Source organism: Macrotis lagotis, chromosome 1 (genome assembly GCF_037893015.1).
Source record: "Macrotis lagotis isolate mMagLag1 chromosome 1, bilby.v1.9.chrom.fasta, whole genome shotgun sequence".
NCBI lineage: Eukaryota > Metazoa > Chordata > Mammalia > Peramelemorphia > Peramelidae > Macrotis > Macrotis lagotis.
Window position 1 is genome coordinate 749,914,694 of NC_133658.1, and position 22,234 is coordinate 749,936,927.

General features: G+C 36.8%; 1 protein-coding gene across 1 annotated transcript in view; it reads right to left on the reverse strand.

Moving 5' to 3' along the window:
- Nucleotides 1-22,234, reverse strand: part of ST14 (ST14 transmembrane serine protease matriptase) — a 67,276-nt gene that overhangs the window by 19,959 nt on the left and 25,083 nt on the right. The window contains exons 2-6 of the mRNA XM_074216299.1: nt 7,816-7,975; nt 7,009-7,136; nt 6,685-6,755; nt 5,273-5,430; nt 4,764-4,799 (exon numbers count right to left, since the gene is read on the reverse strand). Coding sequence (XP_074072400.1) covers nt 4,764-4,799; nt 5,273-5,430; nt 6,685-6,755; nt 7,009-7,136; nt 7,816-7,975 — 553 coding nt within the window. The remainder of the gene's footprint in view (nt 1-4,763; nt 4,800-5,272; nt 5,431-6,684; nt 6,756-7,008; nt 7,137-7,815; nt 7,976-22,234) is intronic.

The window sequence follows — 22,234 nt, forward strand, 5'->3', positions numbered from 1 at the left end:
CCTTGGGCAAGCCACTTAACCCCATTGCCTTGCCAAAAAAAAAACCTGAAAAAAAAATCATGAACTTTTCTACAAAACTTTTTATAGAATTCTCTTTCTGTGGTGACAGAGAACTGGAAACTGAAAAGATACTCATAAATTGAGGGATGGCTGAACATGTTATAATATATAAATGTGATAGAATTCTATTGTGCTGTAAGAAATGACATAGAGCATGGATATGTGAAGTGATGCAAAATGAAATGAGAATAACGAAGTAATATACACAGTAATAACAATATTGTAACAATAATTATGTAAAACTTAGCAATTCTGACTAATAAAATGATCCATGACCATTCCAAAGGGCTCAAGATGAAAAATGCTATCAACTTCCAGATAGGGAACTGGTGGATTCTGGCTGCAGACAAAAGTATATGTTTTTCTCTTTAGTTTTCTTGTCTTTTTTTTTCATAACATGGATAATGTGAAAATATTTTTTGTATAACTTCATACATATATATAGTGAGCATTGTGTTTTTTACCTCTAGAGAGGGAGAAAGAAAATTCAGAAAAGAAAATAAATTTTTGTAAAAATAAAATACAACATAAAAAATTTATGAAAGAAAATAAATTAAGGTAAGCTAGAGTCAGGTTATAAAAAATTTAAAAGCCAAATAAACCTTATCTTTGATCCTAACAGTAAATAGATGGTATTTGCTAAGAAAAGGAGAGACATAGCCAGACATGTGCTATGGGAAAATCACCTTTAATAGCTTTGTGGAGAATGGATTAAAGACTGAAGACTTGAGTCAGGGGAAAAAATTAAGAGCTCATTGTAATAGTTCAGGAGAGACATATTAAGTATGAGCTAGACTGTTGGCTATATAAGTAAGGGAGATAGATATAAAAAAATGTTTATAGGATATGACTAAGGAGATATGTTTAACATAGTTATACATATATAATCCATCTCAGATTACTTGCTGTTAAGGGAAAAGGGGAGGGGGAGGAGGAGGGAGGGAGAAAAATGTGAAACTCAAAATCTTCCAAAAAAAAAGAATGTTGAAAGCTATCTTTGCATGTAGTAGAAAAATAAAGTGTTCATATGTATAAATACACACACACAAACATGTAGAAATGATAAAATTTGCCAATTCTATTGAGAAAAGAAAGTATAGCAGTCTTAAAGAAATCAGTGTGAATGCACAGAGATCTCAATGCCCAACTTGTTATTTTGGTTTTTTAAAAAAAAATGTACAGATGAAAACAACATTCCAAATACACCAAAATAATCAAAGCAGTACTTTCTGTAGAAACAAAGAACCAAAAACAAAGTAGATGCACACTAACTGGGAAGTGTCTAAACAAATTGTGGTAGACGAATGTGAAGAAACACTATTATACTATAATAAACAATGAATACGAAGTGTTCAGAGAAACATAGGAAGAGATATACACTGATACAGAATGAAATAAGCAGAACCAAGAAAATAACATACACAATGACCATAATAATATATGTGGAAAAAAAACAGAAAACATACTGGCTACCATATAAATTACAATAAATAAGTTTGGCTCCAGTTGAAAAATGCCCTCACTCTCCTTCCTTTGCAGAGCCAGGTAAAAATTAAATGTAAAAATTAATATTAAAATGAAAGAAAGAGAGAGCAAACAACATGATACACAAAGTGAAAAGAATACTGGATTTGAAGTTACAGTTCCTATTTTCAATTTACTTAACTTCTCTGGATCCCAAGACATCAGCAGGAAAATGAGGCAGCTAGATTAGCTGACCTCAAAGATCCCTTCAAATTCTAAATATGCAGTCCTATGTTGCAATCATAATAGCATGGATGAATATATATGAGAAAGGTGTGCTATAAGAATAAAGTAAGAATGTTAACAACAAGAATGAGTTGAAATTGTCAATGAATAAATATTAAGAACAATAAGAATGGCTGCTTTTTATAAAAGTTATACTGGGAATGAGAGAAGGATCTGTTTTGGTAGATAGGTCATTGATTATGGATAATAAATATTCCATAATTACTTGATGCTTACTTTGCTTCTAGTCCCACCCCCACCACCAAGGAATAGGATTAGGAAGGATACAATGGAAATAGTTAATAAACGGCTGAAATCAAAGATGAGAGAGGAGATGCTAACAGAACAACTAACTGTCTTAATGAGCCAACAAATATAACTGCTGAGCCTCTATCAATGATTTCTGGGAAAACTTAAAAGCATACAAGTATTGTAACCAAGATTAGAAGGAATACAGAAAATCGTAAAACAATTTTCACAGCTTTAAGAAATATTGAGCAGTAGGACTTTGGAAAAATCAGGAAATATAATTCTCAGAAACTTGTTTTGGAAATGCTGTCCACATTCAAAGAAAAAACTATGGAGTCTGAATGCAGAGGAAACGCATACTATGTTCACTTTTTAAAACTTCTTTTATATTGTTTCTCTCTCATGATCTCTTTTTTCCTCTTAATTATAATTCTACTTTCATGCCTAATATGAAAATATATTAAACATGATTGTACATGTACAACCTATATCAGATTGTTTGCTGCAATAGGAAGGGGGAAGGGAAGGGAAGAGAGAGAGTGGGTAATAAAATGTGGAATTCAAAAGCTTGGAAAAGATAAATATTGAAAATTATCTTTGTATGTAACTGGAAAAAAGGAAGAAAGGAGGAGATAAATTTTTTTTTCAAAGTGCCTTTTCTTTAAAAAAAAAAAGAAAAAGAATACAAGTATTACAAGTCTGGAGACAATAAAATTCCCCTAACACTCCCAACCAATTTTCAAAACAAAAATACAAGAAAGTAGAGAAGCTAATGTGCCTCAATTACTTATACAATTTAGAAAATATTAGTAAAGAGATAGGATATGAGCACTGAGGAAGGTAAGCACTGACTACTAAGAACCAACAGAGATGCATCATCAAGAACAGACTGTTCCAAACTAAATTAATTTCCTTTCTTAAGGAATTTTTACACTAGTAGGTCAGTGGAAAGCCCTAAACATAATACATGAATATCTTAGAAAATGATTTAACAAACTCTCCCCGATGATTTTGTGGATAAGATGGAAAAATGTGTGCTAGATGTTAGTATATTTACATAAATTTGAAACTAGTTAAATGAATGTGCCCACAGATTAGTGATTAATGGATCTGACATTTGGCTGGGGGGAGAGGGAAGATGTCCTATCAAATCGTACAAGGATTTGTCCTGGCAGCTGTCTTGCTTAAGATTTTTATCAGTGCCTTAGAGTTAATATATACTTATCATGTTGATATGACACAAAGCTAGGAAGTACCATTTCAAGAGAACTGGGAGCCAAAATGATAGATTAGAATAGTTGAATCAAATATGATGAAACTTAATACCCACCAATGGAAAGACCTACTCTTGAATTCAATCAGCTGTACAAGATGGGCAAATATGGATGAACGAAAATTTGTATGAAATTTTAGTGGCACAATAAGCCAATTTATGTGTCTGGCACATAGTAGGCACTGCATGATGTTTGTTGATTAGATGTTGGCTTCTCTTGCTGGGGAAAATGGCAGGACATGTTTAGAGCCTCGTGGTGACTGTTAGCAACTCATCAAATGCCAGGGATGGAAACTCATTTCAGGTTCCTATATCTAGGATGGATTTTAGTGAATTTTAGTGAACTGCCAGCTCACTATGAATCACAAAGCAGCCCAAATAAAGCTGATGCAATATTAGATTGCACTCATAGAATCATACTGTCCAGAATAAAGGAAACAATCATTCCCAGCTATTCTCTGCACCCTAGTCAGACCACATCTGAAGTTATAAGTCTAGTTCTTGGCGCCACATTTTAGAAAGCATATGGGCAAACAAGTACAAGCTAGTCTAGGCAATCATGACTAGGACAGAGTAAGAACAAAAGACCATTCCTTAGAATAGCTAGAAATTAGAAATGTTCAGTCTGATAGAGAAGAGGTAAGGTGTATATGATAGCTAATTTGAAGTAGGTGAAAGGTTACTACATGAAAGAATAATTTAACTAAGAACAACAAGTATAAGATGTGGAGAGGAAGATTTCAGTAAACCTGAAAGAAGGAAAGATACCCAAGCAGTAAGAGCAATCCAGAGGTGGAGGCTCCCGAAAGGAAGATGGTGGCCTACCACTGGATGTCTCCAAGCAGATACTGGGCAATCCCGTTTCGGGAAGGTCACATAAGGGATGCCTGTGCAGAGATCACCTAGATTACATGATCTCTATGGTCTCCTCTGGAGATCCTGAGAGCCTCTTATTCTGTGAGGTGAATGATTAGAGGACTAAGGAGAAATCCATAAGTATTTAATGTCCAAAGGCTTGTGTCCTTGGAAGCTTCTTTGTGTAGCATCCTCACTAAAGACTATGCCTGGAGGACAGCACCATCCTAGATACAGGAACCTGAAATGAGCTTCCATCCCTGACATTTGATGAGTTGCTAACAGTCACCATGAGGCTCTGAACACATCCCTGTTATTTTCCCCAGCAAGAGAAGCCAACATCTAAACAACAAACATCATACAGTGCCTACTATGTACCAGACACTTAAGTTCTGGCAATAAAAAGAAAGGCAAAAACTGCCTGCCCTCAAAAAGCTCACACTCTGACAGGGGAGACAATAGAAATACAACTATGTTGAGGAAAGGCTTCCTGTAGAAGGTCAGATTTTAGTTGAAGATGGCAGGGAAGCTGGGAGTGGGGAAAGAAAGTGAGAGCACTCCAGACAGTAATACTTACTGTCTCGTGTTGTCTGTGCTGTTCTGGCATCAGTGGCTAAGAAAGGAAGAGAAAAAGACTATTTATAGGGTCTGTGTATTTCCTCTCCCACTTCCTTATTACCAGAAGGGGAGGAGCTCCATCAATAAGCCAAAAACCAATGCAAGACTGTTGGATCTGTTTATTTTGTAAAAAAAGAATTCTAGGGGCAGCTAGGTAATGCACTGGCCCTGGAGTCAGGAGTACCTGAATTCAAATCCGGCCTCAGACACTTAATGATTACCTAGCTGTGTGGCCTTGGACAAGCCACTTAACCCAATTGCCTTGCAAAAAAAATAAAAATAAATAAATTAAAAATAACAACAACAAAAAAAGAATTCTACAGACTTTCCCTTGAAGGACAAATCTGAACCTGCCAGACTCTGATTCAGCCCTTATCTTTTCCCCATCCCTCCTTCTTGCCCTTCATTCTCTCTTCTTTGCCCCTCTTCACTCTGGTTCATCCATTCACCTCTAAGCCCAGAACTCACGGAAAGCCACAATTGAAGCCACGTTGAAGGACTGCAAGGCCCGGGACCTGGGAGGTAGTGTCAGGACATACTCTTTTGATAAGGTTCGCTCAACTTCTTCTACCCTATATTGGGGTACACTGAATTCTGACCAGTAATAGGCAATGACACTGCCCTCACTGAAAAAAGAGAAGGATATGAAAGTTAGTTTTGTCAATCAATTGTTTAATGACCAATTATGTACCAATCACTGGGATTACTGGGATTACAAAGAAAGGCAAAAGACAGTCCCTGCCCTCAAGGAGCTTATAGTCTAATGGGGGGGGCAATATGTGAATAACTATATAGAAATAAGATATATATACATCTTAGCCTCCAGAGTGCAGAGGAATCCAAGGACAGAGCCCTAAATCAGAGATGTCAAAATGCAACTGCCAAATGAAGCCCAAACCAGATTAAAATATAAATAGGGGTTAATCGACAGAGAGAAAGTCACTAGAATTAAAGTCTATGTTTGCAGGGAATAAGGTTATGGTCCTTACTCAGAGAGATGAATTCTGAACCCATCCAAACTGGATCAAATAGACCTTCAATTCATGTCCTGATTTGGAACCTCCCATCTTTTCTCTCTAGCTCTCTAGACAGGAAAGGTGGTCATGCCTCCAAGAAAGCATGGCAGTGGATAGAGCCTCGGGAGTGGACTCGGGAAGACCTGGAATTGTGCCTCAAATATTTACTAGTTAGCTGACCATGGGCATACTACTTAACCTCTCTCAGTCTCAGTTTTCTTACCAGTAAAATGGGGATAATAATGGTTCCTACCTCATAGGATTATTGTAAAGAACAAAAGCACTTTTCAAACCTATTATTATTACTGCTAATATTCTGGGTCCTCCTTCATTAAACTTTATTAAATAATAACTTTCATTCATGTAGAGTTTACAAAAGTGCTTTCTTTTCAACAATCTTCACAACAGACTCAGAGAAAGGAAGTGATTTTGCCCCCAATGACATGATTGAATAAGGTCAGAAATCAAAACTCTGATTAGAATAAGGTCAGAAATTTGAACTCAAATCTTCTGAATCCAAGCCTGGAACTCTTTCCACTATACCTTTTTGTCCCCAAATGGAAGATCACATCCCTGTTCCCCTGGGCTCTTACCATCTGGTATTGGCTCATTACTCATACCAGAGCTCAATCTAAGGCTAAGTAAGGTTCAGAATGACCCACTGTATCTCCAAACGAGAATAATGGTAAGGGCTCCCATACTGCCAATTTTCCCCATGTCACCTATATTGGAATCCCAGATGACTCCCACCACTTCAGTCCATTTCCAGAAGGGGCAGGTAACTCCCAAATAAAGAAGCTCTTTGCTTTTTCCCATTTGATCCCCTTGCCCCATATCCCATCTATCCTACTCCCAGTTCCTTACCTGAAGGCTGTTACTCCAGATTCCTTGTAGAAGGGTCCAAGGGCTGGAATTCCATTATATAAAACTTTCAGCTGCCAAGGAGAGCAAAGAAAATCAAAGAAGAGAGGAAGGTCACAGCAGACCCACTGACTGGTTTACACATTCCCTGCATTTCATACCCACCACACCCAGGAACTCCATATCTGTGCTCAGACACCTTTCCACCCAGTGCTCTTATTAGACTGATACTCAACCCCAGGGTCATTAATTGGATTGGAAAAAACATACAGCAGCAAAGTATCTATGTCTTCTTGCTTGGAGAGTTTTATCCTAAAAATGGCTTACCGCTTCTTTAACCTTGCTGGCCAGGTTTGCAAATTCTGTGGAGTTGGAATTCTCATAAGCATCTATAAAGTTCTCATTTGTAATCCTCAGGAAACCATTGAAGATTTTCTGTACTCGTACATTCCGATCTATAAGAAACCCAGAAAGGTAAAACAAGTAAGATTTGGATTATGCCTATCTTCTGTCAATTCACTGTCTTAGTCTCCTTCAGTCAATGTCCCACAATTATTATAAAATAAGGGGGTTGGACTAGATGAATTCTAAAGTCCTTTACAATTTTAGCTCTAAGACCTAGGGTCCTAGGACATTTGTCCTCAGGACATTGCCTGTTAGCATTGCCCGGAGACAGGGCAAAGTAATGAACCTTTGTCTCTCCCCCTCTCCTTAACCCATTATACCAACACTCTGGGGTCTCTTAACTTAAATTTCAGAGTCCAGAGGAATCCAAGGACAGAGCCCTACCTAGATCAGAGGTATCAAAATGTGACTCCCAAGTGAAGCCCAAAACAGATTAAAATATAATTGAGAATTATTTAATAAAATAAATAAAAATATGATTAAACATAGATAATATTAGTGTGTGGTTTTTTAGTCAATATGCAGCCCAGAAGGATCCTTATGTCTAAGTTAGTAGTCTCCATATCTATTTAAGTTTGAGATCATTATCTTAAACTACAAATAATGAGAATCTGCCCATCCTCAACCATTATTCTCTGGTCAACCAACATTCAGTTTTCCAATTCCCCATACCCACTGACCACTCCTTTTACCTATAAGTATATTGATGGCGCTTTTGCCAGTACTCACAATTAAAATGCCACACCAAGAATCCAACCATAAGGGATATCAGGATGAAGAAAATCAACAATGCCAACAGCACGATCCAACGCTTCGGTCCTCGTTTTTCCACCTTCCTTGAATTGTTAGCTGGCAAGAATTCCACTCCTTCCTCAAAACCATTTATATTCTAGGAGGGAAGGAAGAATCATAGAATCACCTGTTTAAAACTGGGAGAATTTCAAGGTCATCTAAAGCAAGCCCCTCAAATTAATAAATGAAAAAACTGAGACCAAGAGGGACAAAAGGGTTTGCCAGGATTTGAATTCAGATTCTCTGACTATAGGGCAGTGGCACAGTGAATAAAGGATTGGTCTGAAGATTCATCTGTGTGACCTTGGGCAAATCACTTAATCCTGTTTGTCTTAATTTCCTTATCTGTAAAATGAATTGGAAGGAAATGGCAAACCACTACAGGATTTTGCCAAGAAAACCCCAAATGGGGTCACAAGAGCTGGACACAATTGAAAACTACAATAAATGCCTGCACTGTGCTAATTATTGAGAATACAAAGAAAGGCAAAAGGACTTTTCAGTCAGACCAAGGACAAAGTCTCAGGGCACACCCATAGCTAGTGGGCACGACTTGGATCTAGTAACAGAACCAAAGTGCAGAAAAGTAGGAAGAGAAGCAGGAGATATCAGCTTACAAAAACCTAAAGAGAAGAAAGTGACCAGGAGAAGAGGGGGATCAAAAGTGTCTTTTTCTCCCAGCTTCCTTTAAGACTCAATTCAAATGCCCCCTTCTGAAGGATTTCTTTCCCATTCTCTCCACCCTCCTTTAATGTCATTCTCTGAGATTATCTTCTTTTATTTATTGTTGATTATATATGTATAATATGTACTATATGTTACATATTACCAAATACTGAACATATTTTTCATAAATACATATAAATACATATATTTATATTTGCATCGTCTTCCCCATTAAAAGTTTCTTGAAATCATCAACCATGATTTTGTCCCTTTTTTGAATCTCTGAATTTATTTCAATGCAACCTAATGGGGCTTAATAAGTTATTGTTGGCTTATAGACTCCAATAACTTCCTGATTAATCTTCTTGCTTCCAGCCTCTACTCCTTCCAATCTATCCTCGATGTAGGTTCCAATTCGATATTCTCCCAGGAGAACATTCTGAAATGATCAACTAGGATAGAGTTAGTTCTTCTCAGCAATGCAATGATCCAAAACAAGTCCAAAAGACTCATCATGGAAAATGCTGTCCACATCCAAAGAAAGAACAGATGATGGGAGTCTGAAAGCAGATCATAGCATACTATTTTCACTTTTTTTGTGTGACTTTTTTTCCTTTTGTTCCATTTCTTCTTTCACAACATGACTAATATGGGTATGTTTTATATAAGTGTGTGTATATATATATATATATATATATATATATAACCTATATCAAATTGTTTACCATCCTAACAAAAGAGGAGGAAAGGGAAGGAGGGAGAAAATTTGGAACTCAAAATTTCCACATAAAAATGAATGTTAAAAATTTTCTTTACATATAATAGGAAAAAATAAATTACCATCTACTGGAGTGGCTTTCATGAGGGAAACCAGATTGATTTTCTCTAAAGAAAGATCTGACTATATCATTCCCTAATTCAAAAATCTCCAATGGATTTCTGTCTCTAGGATAGTACAAAACTTCAAACTGGCATTTAAGAACCTCCACAATCATGCAATTTAATTTCATATTATTCCCATTTACACACCCTCCTTTACAGTTCAAATTCCAAAATCTAGAACACACTGGTACCTTTCCTTGAATTCAGAATCTGTAACTTCCATCAAAGCACAGCTCAGGTGGCACCTTCTAAGTGGTTTCTGTTTCCTCTATATATAAAGATTTTCTTCCTTTTGAAATTCTTTCATATAACATTGCACTTACTTATCTGTGTTTATATAGCATCAGATTCTGGAGGGACTCCCCTCCTACTACAGAAGAATGTAAGCTCTTTGAGGTTAGGGAGTGGTTTCATTTTTTCCTTTGAGCCTGATACATGAATATTTATTAAAACGAATCTGAAAACTAGTTTGAGCAAAGAGGCAAAGATCCAGGCAAGGGTAATAGAAAAGGGGAGGAAAGATTTATTCCTGAAGTTAATGTGCAATTTTCTACATGGGTCTTAAAGCTTGTTCAGAGGCCAGCGTCCTCATCTGTTAAGAAGAAAGAAAAGAGTGTATCACCCTCAGAAACAAATTTTCTCACTCTCAAAAATTCAAGTTCCTGGTTCCAGCTGGAATGGGTCACCTATTTACATTGTAGGTGAACCGTGTAGAAAGAGGTGGATCCCAGCTAACATTTAACAAGCCAAGAGGAAAAAGGCTTTATGGCAACAAACTAGCTGTTCTGATTATTCTGATTAGGAACAAACTGTTGATTTTCAACTCCATTGTCCCGACAGAGTTCAACATGAGACATAAAGCACAAAACTGTCACGAGTCATTTACGCCCAAAGGCTGCTATCTGAAAGAATGGGAGATACAGTAAAATATGAAGATGAATATGACCCTGACTGTGATCACCACCCCGGGTCCTGCTCATGACATAATCAGAATGGGGGACCAGGACAGATGCAGACTTACTTGTAAAGCCAAGGTCAGGAAGCATGAGAAATGTTCGAGTTGTGTGTGGTGAAAGAAAGGTCAACAGAAAGAATTATGGATTGAGAAGAACAGGGAGTGGAGGGGAAGCATTGATTAAGTGCTGAGACATTGTATTGAGTGCTTTATAATATTATCCCATTGGATCTCCACACTAACCCTGTGGAGTGGGTGCCAATATTAACTAGGAGCCAGAAGACCTGCGTGTGAATCCTGATTCTGTCTCTTACCATCATGGGCAAGTCACTTTACTTAGGGCCTCATTTTCTTCCTCTATCAAAGAGAGGATCTGATGAACTTGCTGATCCCTTCCTGCTGCAAATCTATGGTTCTCTGCTTCAAAGTGCTAGTCTCTGCTGCCCAAGAAGCCTCTGAAGACTTTATATGCTTAGTTTGAGGCATAACCAGGGCTATGCAACTTGTGTCCAGACTTGGCTTTCCTCTCCAGACAGACAAGACAACTACACCAAAGAAATCCAGGTAAATCTCAGGAGGGGGGGGTCCAAAATACTGGATCAAATTTCTAGGGGCCCTGGATATTGCAGTTCCCTCAGATCCATAGAAAGATGCAAAAATAATATCTTATATCATTTGACACAAGAGAAATACCCAGCTACCCATTAGGGTAGTATGAGCTGGATAAGGGGATAGGACATTGTAAGTAATATGGCCACTAGCAATAAATAATACAGCAATAGTAGCTACAACCACAACCACTACTACTACTACTACTACTTACTAAAATTACTATACTACTACTACTACTATTACTTATACTAATATTGCCAGTACTACTATAGTATTACTAGAGCTAGTATTACTACTACAAAGATAATATGTATAGAGAACCTCTCCATCCATTATATCTCATTTGATATTCACCACAATCCTGTAGATTTGGCAAGACATCTAAGCTTCTAGAAGGCTAATTGGTTTTGGTTTTTGTAGTCCCCTGGTCCCAAGTGCAATGTCTTGTAAGGGCAAGCCCTTAACATATGATTGTCAATTTGAAGGATAATCATCATCTTTATAGATGGGAAAAATGAGGCTCAGAGAATAATTTGCCCAGTAAATTACCCAGTAATTTACCTTACTCAGAAAGTAAAATTATGTGGACAGCTCTTCATCTGGTGCTCTTTGTAGTACAGCACAGAGCAGGAAGAGGGGGAAAGATATTCTCCCAACAGGGTCAAAGAGAAAGGATGGGATGCTAGGAGACAAAGCTATGTTTCAGGAATCCTCACCATAGCAGAACTCTACAAACTCTTCAGGTCTGGGATACTGCTTCTCTGTTCTGAAACCTGAGCTCAAGAGTTCAAGGTGGGTGGGCCTGAATTCTACAGATCTGTTTAATTAATAACTAAATTGTCTCCTTTTATAGAATAGGCTCCTTTTAAAATTTAAATTAAAACAACTGAAGGGGCCTTTACAGATTCTACCTCCTCCTTGTATTGATAGGAAAGCCAACTTAGTTCTTTCTAGCACATTACTCAATCCATCTCTCCACATCCCCCCTGGAGGAAGTGTTAACTTGGGCACTTCTCATCCAGTTCTTCTCCATAATACACATGGTACATTTAAACCCACTTTCAAAAGCTAAGAGGACTCACATATATGCAAATGCATACACAGGAAGACACACAAGATATAGATACAAAAAATAACACCCAGAAAGAAAACAGGGGGATTAGTGGATCTCTAAGAACACTCTTATAAAGCTGGATAAGATTCTCTGCAAGTAAAAGAGAAGCTGATGAGTAGAGAAGTCAGTGCATAGCCATTCCTACTCAACTTCCAAATTAGTTGAGAACAACCATAGTTGAAGGAAATGATCATTAAGCTGGGTAGAAGGGGAATGCAGAGCAACTAGGGGCAGTGAGAAGGCAAAGTAGAAAGATCTCTCAGCCTGGAGCCAGGAAGACTCTGCTTCCTGAATTCATATCCAGACTCAGATACTTACTAGCTATGTGACTCTAAGGCAAGTCACTTCACCCTGTTTACCTCAGTTTTTTTCACCTATAAAATGAGCCAGAGAAGAAAATGGCAAATGACTCCATTATCTTTGCCAATAAAACCCCAAATGGGGTCACAAAGAATCAGACGGGACTAAACAATAACAACAACAATGTAGAGCAATCAATCAGTTAATAAATCAATCACTCAACTAGTACTTAGTGTCTAAGAGTTGGGGATAAAATATAAAGAATGAAACAATCACAATGAATTTACATTATATTGTGAGTGACAAGTATATATAAAATATATATACAGCATACAAAGTTAATAAATACATGTTCTATATACATACATGTATATATGTATATTTATATATATACACATACCAAGTAATTCAATACAAGGTTGTTTGGGAGAGAGGCCCCTGTTAGGTGGGAGAAGATCACAAAGGCTTCATGAAGAAGATGGCTCCTGAGCTACACGAAAAATGAACTGCATACATGTATGTTTGTAAGTAGTATGTGTATATGTGTTAGAGTGCATGTGTTGTGTGGTGTTTATGTGTGTATTGTATATATATATGTGTGTATTTATTAAGCTTATAATTATAAAATTATTATTTATAGTTTTGTAAGTATTTGAAGGAAATGATCATTAAGTTGGGGGAAAAAGGAATGGCCTCTTTTTATATCCCTCAGTGCTTATTACAGTCCTTAACACATATTAGGTGTTTAATTTTGTCCTTTTATATGCAGTCTTAAAATAGTACCTGTCATTTAATAAATACTTAGTTGGAAAATGAGAAGTCCATCATCTGGGAAATGATTGAACAAATTGTGGTATAAGAATGTGATAAGAATATTACTGTCCTGTAAGAAATCATGAGCAGAAGGACTTTAGAAAAGCCTGGAAAGACTTACATAAACTGATGCTGAGTGAAGGGAGCAGAACCAGGAGAACATTGTACAAATTAACAGCAACATTGTGAGGTAATTAACTATGATGGACTCAGTTCCTCTTAGCAGTTCAACAATCACAGATAATCCTAAAAGACTTGTGATGGAAAATGCCATCCATACCCAGAGGAAAAACTATGGAGTCTGAATGCAGACCAAAGCATATTATTTACTTTTTAAAACATGCTTTATGTTTTCTTTTCTTTTTCTCATGCTTTCCCCTCCATTTAATTATGATTCCTCTTTCACAATATGACTAATATGAAAATATGTTACATATGATTATTCATGTATAACCTATATCAGATTACTCACTGTCATAGGGAGGGGGAAGGAAGGAAGGGAGGTAGAAAAATGTGAACTCAAAAACTTACAGAAAAAGATGAACATTGAAAACTAACACATGTAATTGAAAAAATAAAATAACATTTAAAAAATAAACTATAGCATAAATGATGTTAAATAAATACTTGTAGATTGAGTGATAAATTTATAACTTTCTGGTCATTTCCTCCAGTTTTTATTACTGTTCTGCCCACCTTCCAGGAAGTTGGTTGAGGATAACAAAATGTTAACCTCTTTGCCCTCCAGTATCTCCTTTACCAAAGGAAAGCCACAAATCTCAGCAAATCTCAGAGTCCTCTTACATACTTACTTTTCCCCAGGAAGATCATGCAGCTGGGGTTAGAGCCATAAATTCAACCCAAGACTCCTCACTACTAATCCAGTGTTCTTTTTATTTCTCTCAGCCTCAGTACTTTTTTATATTAGAAATTGCTTTGAAGGGATTTGTGCTGAGGCTTGAAAAGAAAGCACAGAATGCAGAAATAGGGAGACATTTTAAGCCTGGTGGACAGCCAGTGTTAAGGAACAGAGTTAGAAGACAGAGTGTTGTGTTCAAGGACCAGCAAGAACAGTTTGGCTAAATCATAGAGTATCTGGAGGGAAGTAAAGTATAAAGAGTCTGAAAAGGTAGGAAGGGGTAAAGTTGTAAAGGGCTTTAAATAACAAACAGGTTTTTATATTTGATCCTAGAAGTAATAGGAAGTCACAAGGGTGGGGGGAAGGTAACATGGATCAAATGAGATCTTTGTAAAGCATCTAGAACAGCTCTTGTTTGTCCTTGTGAAGAAGACCACAACAGGGATGTGATGACATGAAAAATAGGTATTATATTTGAATGAGAGCATGCTGTGCTGTCATCAGCCTCACTTTTTCCTCCACAACCATCTGGGTTCAGTGGCCAGATATGAATCAGGAAGTGACTTGCCCAAGGTCACACAGTTAATAAGTGTCAATGTCTGAGACTAGATTAAAACTGAGGTCCCTTCTGACTTCAGGGCTGGTACTCTATCCACTGCATTAGCTAGCTACTTAATAATAGTAAGTGCTTAATAAATATGTGTTCCCATCCCCTCCCGTTAAGAAGAAAATTATTTCTGCTCTGTGTGTTTTAAGTTTGAGCTATCTATAGTATACCAGTTCAAGATGTACAACAGGCAGATGGTGGTGTATAACCAGAGATCAAGAATGAGGTTAGGACTAGATAGATTTTATAATTATCTGCATAAAAATGACAAATACATGGGAACTGATAATAACAAGCAAGTCAAAATAGGATACAAGAGAAAAAAAAAAGAAGGCCCATGTTTGAGCTTTGGAAGATAGCCACCATGAATAGGCACAATCTGGATGAAGATCCAGAAAGGAGACCAAGGAAAGGTTTGACAGATATGAGAACTAGATATGAGCAGAGCCAGGAAATTAAAGAAAGGGCAGAGTACCCAGGAGAAAAGGATAACTGACCATGTCAAAGACTGCAGAGAAGTCAAGAAGAATGAGAAATGAGAAGACATCATAAGATTTTGCAAGGATGAAATCAATGATAACTTTGGAGAAAGCAGTTTCAGTTAAGTGATGAGGTTGGAAGTCATACTACAAAGGGATTAGAATTGAATGAGGGAAGATGTAGAGTTATCAATTGCAGGTAGTTTTCTTAAGGAGTTTAGCCACAAAATAGAAGAGAGATCTAGGATGATAGCTAATGGGGATAACAGAATCAAGTGAAGGTTTTTTTTTAAGGACAAAGGGGATTTGGATGTGTTTGTAGGAAGAAAGGAAGCAGCCAGCAGGTAGGAAAAATTGAAGATGATTGGGGGAGAGGCAGAAACAGGAAAGGGGAAAGAGGGAGAGGAGGAAGAATGATAATCTGTTGGAGAAGATGAGATGAAATGGAATCAGTGGTACATGCTGAGGGGTTTGCCATGGCAAGAAGGACCACGAGACATGAGGGAAGGAAGAAATAGTAGGAAAAGACGTCTTTATGATATGAGGATTAAAAGTGAATGGCTTCATTTTTTTTTTTTTTAGTGAAACATGAGGCAAGGTCCTCAACTAAGTAAAATAAAGGGTTTTCATAGGAGGTAAGAAGAAACATGAAAAGATATTGAACAGTTGATGTGGTAAGCTTGTTAATTGATTAAGAAATTTAAAACAAATGCTTTTGCTGTAGTGGGGCCCAGTTGAGATTATGTAACATGAACTGAATGTGGACACAGTCTACATGGTTTCATTATTTTCACCAGCTTTGTTCAATATGTGAATAAGAATGAAGGCAGTAGATAAGGAGAGCATCTAAGGTAGGAATTTGGCAAGTCATGATTGGCAATAGAATAAGGGCAAAATGGACTCCAGTGTAAAGGACAGCTAAAAAGTTGAACTGATTCTTCAAAGTCAAGATAGGGAAGAAAAGAGAATGTAACAAGGTCATGGGATGATTGAGAAATATCTGAGATATGGAATAATAGCTACTTAAATCAATTAAACAAGAATTTATCACCAATGAACAAGATACTATGTTAAGAGGTTGGGGATACAAAGAAGAAAATAAAGCAGCCCCTCATCTAGGACACTAAAAATAAAGAAAATGGATACAAATAAGTCATTGGGGCTGGTGGGGGAGAAGTAGTTTTAGCTCTTGGAAAAATCAGAAAGGTTTTGTGTAAAAGAGGGAAAGTTGATCGCAATGTTAAAGAAAAAAATTCTAAAAAGGTTGATGTGAAATGAGTATGAATTCTAAACATGGAGTGAAAAAACCAGAAACAAAATGATAATAATATTAATAATAACTAGCATTTATATATATGGTGTCTGCTGTGTTACAAGTATCATGCTAAGTGTTTTACAAAAACTATTTTATTCAATCTTCACAACTATCCTGTGAAATAGACACTATCATCAATCCCATTTTAGAACTGAAGAAACTGAGGCAAACCCCCAAAAAGGTCATAATTTTTTAAAAATAGAGAACAGAAGTCATAGTTATGATTAGGTCAAGTGTTCTGAACCAAAGAAAGGCTAGAGAGATGATCATAAAAGACAAAATCATTTTAATTACATAAAATTTTAAAGTGTTTACATAAACAAACTTAATGCAGATAGAATAAAAAAACCTTCAAAATGGAAAAAAATCTTTACATCCAGTATCATTGATAGAAATAATATTACCAAGGATAAATTGGAAATGTATATAAATTACAAAGCAATAATAACAATAACTAGTTTTTATATAGTTCTTTAAAAATTATAAAGCATTTTAAATAAGTTATATCATTTGATACAACAAATCTGTGAGATAGGTGCTTTATTAGCTGCTTTACAAATGAAAAAACGTGTCACTCAGAGTAGCACAGCAAAGAATCAAAAGGTAGGATTCATATTTACCTCTTCCTAACTCTAAGTTCAGAACTCTAGCTATGGTACCAACCAATCCCTAATAAATAAGTATTCAAGGATATGAATAAATACTAACCATAGAAAAACATGCTCCAAACTAATCACAATTAATAAGAGAAATGCAAATTAAAACACAGTAAGTTTTCACCTTGGGTGCAAATTGGCAAAAGCAGATCAAAAAATCACAAAGTCAATGTTGAAATGTTTGAAAAGACTGACTCACTAATATACTGTTATTGCAACTATGACTTTGTACAAATATTCTAAAAAGCAATTAGAACTGAGATAAGAAAAGTGACTAAACCATTCATACTGTTATAGATTTCGAGTTGAAAGGGGTTTTTAAACATTGCTGAGTCTGATTCCTCTTTTTGAAGATGAGAAAACTCATCATATCAAGAAGTGACTAACCCAAGGTCGCACAACTGCTAAGTGTCCGGTGGGGGTGCAGAGAGATAGTGACAAAAGGGGGAGAGGGAGAGGGAGAGGGAGAGGGAGAGGGAGAGGGAGAGGGAGAGGGAGAGGGAGAGGGAGAGGGAGAGGGAGAGGGAGAGGTGATAAAGGATTCAAATCTTTCTGTACTTAGGTCTGGTCATTAGGCTGCAGGGCTGACTCGATTAGGTATTAACTCAGATGATCTATAAAAGAGGCCCAGGAGAGATAATTAAAGACTATCATGTGCTAATTGATATTCTACTACAGCTGGTGTTTTCAGAGCCAGAGGTTGAAAAGCAGAATGAGGTCACTCACTGCAGAGAGTGGTCGACTTACTCAGACCTGGGACTTTGGACAAGGGTGTTTCAACTCAGACTCCACTGCTAACTTCTCACCTAGTAAGGCTTCTTTATACTCCCCCTTTCAATAACTGGCTTTATGTACCTACAAAATGGAATATTTAGAGAGGACTCTAAATATGAGATATCATCACTTTCATCAATCACCAAGAACCAAACTACTCCAAGAGAGGATTTGCTGGACAGGTCAGTATAGGTTGGGTTGTACACAGAACACCTAGGATGTCTCTAGCATTTTTGGATGCTGAAACCACTATCTTTTTTTTTTGAAAGATTTTATTTATTTTGAATTTTACAATTTTTTCCCCAAGCTTGCTTCCCCCCCCAGAAGGCAGTCTGTTAGTCTTTACATTGTTTCCATGGTATGAATTGTTGCATACTAAGTTAAATGTGATGAGAGAGAAATTATATCCTTAAGGAAGAAACATAAAGTATGAGATAAAGCAAAATTATATAATAAGATAACATTTTTTTTAAATTAAAGGTAATAGTCTTTGTTCAAACTCCACAATTCTTTCTCAGGGTACAGATGGCATTCTCCATTGCAGATATCCCAAAATTGTGCCTGACTGTTGCACTATTGGTATGGGCAAGTCCATTAATGTTTATCATCACTCCCATGTTGCTGTTAGGGTATATACAATGTTCTGGTTCTGCTCATCTCACTCAGCATCAGTTCATGCAAATCCTTTCAGGCTTCCCTGAATTCCCATCCCTTCTGGCTTCTAATAGAACAATAGTGTTCCATCACATAACACAGTTTATTAAGCCATTCCCCAATTGATGGACAGACATCCCCTCGATTTCCAATTCTTTGCCACTACAAACAGAGCTGCTAAGAATATTTTTGTACAAGTCATGTTTTTACCCTTTTTTCATAATCTCTTCAGTGTATAGACCCAGTATTGCTGGATCAAAGGATATGCATATTTTGTTGCCTTTTAGGCATAATTCCAAATTGCTCTCTAGAAAGGTTGGATGAGTTCACAGCTCAACCAACAATGTAGAAACCACTATCTTTTTTTCAAAAAAAAAAGAAAAAAGAAAACAGGAGCTGGCGGAAAAATTCTCTAGTTACTTTTACTAGCAAAATTCTGACTAGGGTTCTGAGTTTGGGGCTTGTTTCTGAATTCCCAGAAACATAATAGAGCATGAGGTCACAAAAAGATGACCAGAGACATGAGAATAGCAGGGAATGACTTTAAAACCTTGACTCTGTATTTACCAGATCTCAAGAGATCTGAGGTGAGCAAAGTCAAAAATTCAGAAAAGTCAGCTTATTTTTAATTATCAAGTATTTATTCTTTTCTCCTCACCCTCTCAAATAAAAAATAAATTCTGGTAATATTGATAGACAAACAAAAGTAATTTCCATATTCAATACATCCCAAATTGAGTGCTACATTCTGTATATTAGTTCATCATCTCTTGTCCAGATGTAGCTTCATTATCAGTCCTCTAGAATCAATCATGACTAATGATTATGTCAATTAGAGTTAAGTAGTTCAAAATCATTCATTTATCAGTGTTGATGCTAGAAGTTTTTTCCCTGGCTCTGCTCACTTCACTCTGCATCAGTATATGTAAATCTTCCCAGTTTTTTCTGTAACTGTCTTTCTATACTTTTTTTGTTAAATGGAATTCTGTTACATCCATATATCATAATCACACCCCTCTTCATTTCATTTCTTTAAGTCCCAACTTTATTTTTGCTAATTCTAAAGGGAAAAAAATCAAGCCTCTAACAGAGAGTAGCTTCTGACTTTCAGGGCCTCCCTAATGCTTCTGAGGCCACTTGAGTAATAACATTTCTATAATCAGATATTATCAGCAGAGCTAGACTATGGCTATGATTACATGAAGGAAATTCACTGGGAAATTAAGGTTTCCTTAGAATGGTATCATAGGAATGTATGCCAAAGAGATGGTGCTCTGCTTGACCTATCTCCTCTCACCTGTGGAAAGAACTGGTTACATAAGAGCCATCACCCTATTTTAGGCAAGTCACACAATAGGGACCTGAAAAATGATGTCAGACTTCAATACTCTAAGAAAGTACCAGTACTCTGAGAAACTAACAGTAGGCTATGAAAGCACCTTAGGAATCTGAGAGTCATCTCAGAGCTTCTTCAGGTTCACTGTTTCACTGGAAACATACATCAATCAATCCATCTATCCATCCATCCATCCATCCATCCATCCATCCATCCATCCATCCATCCATCCATTCTTCATTCATCTATTCTATAAACATTTACTAAGTGCCTACATTTTTCAGCCATCTCTACACCATGTATCCACATTTCAATCACCATCATCATTCTCTACTCCCCCTTCTCTACCTTGAACTCCACCCCTAGAACCCTGAGATCTATTAGATGATCTTTCACCTTATCTTACCTTATCTTAAAATCATGTCCATAAATTACTTCTTAACCATCTTGACACTATATCCTCTATTCCTCAACCCCTTGGTTGTTCCCCTTTGTTTATCTATGATCTTTCCCTATTAAAAAATTAGTCAGTTAATAAATATCTTCTCTCTCTCTTCTTCTCCCTCTCCTTCTCCCTTTCTGTCTCAACTAAATGCCTCACCATCCCTGAGATTAACACACACAAAACTCTCACCCTATATGTCACTTACTTATTCAATTCATAGACTAACACAGCCCTTTCCCTTAATTCTATTGATAGTCAGGCCCTTTGTTTATGTGGCTGCTCCTTAGCCCCTCCACCAAAGGATGAATTAGGAGGAACAAAGGTGAAAGGGAAGTCTTTTTTATTCTTTTTATCAGATTTATTCAAAAGCCTGACTCAGGAAGAAAATAAAATTACTGACCTCAAGTCTTTATTATTTGTGAATTTCAATGAACCAAACCCCTACTGGTTCTGGGACAACCAGGCCAACTAAAAGTGGATTGTACCTCACAATTAAAGAGACAAATCAATAACAACAACAAAATCTATCAGCTTTCTCACACAGCATCTGGCTGACCACCCCTCATTCTAAAGGGAAAGCCCTCAGGAGACCTAATTCAACAAACCTGGGGTATATTGTTTTTAATTTATCACACAGAAACTAAACCAGGGCCACTTAACACATCTACTCTAGTCCCACTACTGGTTTCAGGAAATAGTAAATTTTTACAGCCTTCATTCCCTTCCCCTTCCCTTCTCTTCCCAGAGATATCCCTACCCATATACATTGCCAGGAACACTTACACAGTCATATAGCCAATCATAAAACCAGGGACATACTCACAGCTGAGCACTATTGGGGAGGAAGGGAAGGGAAGAACAATAACAAGAAAATTAAAAGAGATAAAGAACAGTGGGAAAGATAGGATGTTTTATATTCATTTTCTTCACCCCCTCAATTAGGAGATAATGGATATAATTAAGGGAGAGGGGAACTCTGAGCTCAGGTCCATGTTTCTCAGCTCCCTAGTATTTCAGTGATCCCATCTGTAAAATGAGCTTAATGATTCCCTATGTCCTTCCTTGCAGAGATGCCACAAGATTTATTGCGTAATTGCTCTGTAAAGGAAAGTTGCTTATTACTGTCAATTAGTAATGGCACACTGCTGCCTGTCCCAACCTGGAACAAGTCAGTTTTCTTTTGGGGGGGGAGGGGTAGAGGAAGAGATAGACACAGTCAAAAGCCAGGAATGTTGGTTTAAAAATAAAACAAAAAATGACAGGAAAAGCTAATCTTGTGAAATTATCTAGAAGAATATTCAATTATCTATGACACATATCGTAACAAGCTCCCTGAGATCGCAGGACTGTTTCATTTTTGTTCTTTGTTATCTTCAGCACAGCACCTTAAAGATATTTACTGAATTTGCTTAAATCCAAGATAGTTCAAATCTACTAGGCTCACAAGTGTAATGATACTTCTATCCCAGATTGGTCAATAAGCACCAATCATCTTTCTGGGCCATAAATAGAAAAGTTAACCCCTCCTTCAAAAAGACACAATCGGGGCAGTTAAGTGGATAGGGAATTAGCACTGGAGTCAGGAGGACCTAAGTTCAAATGTAGCCTCAGACACTTAATAATTAGCTAGTTGGGTGACCTTGGGCAAGTAACTTAACTCCACTGCCTTAAATAAATAAAAAAAAAATGAGACCTATATTCAGATATGATCAATTTTTTTTTAAAAAAAGACACAACTAGTAATATATGAAAAGACCTCATCCTCTTCATCAAGGTTCATACAAATCATAATTTATCAATATGGAAGAAAATAAGCATCTATCCTCACTGAAAGACAATTCAAGATGGACCATATATATGGTCCATCTTGAATATATGTGTATAGGAAG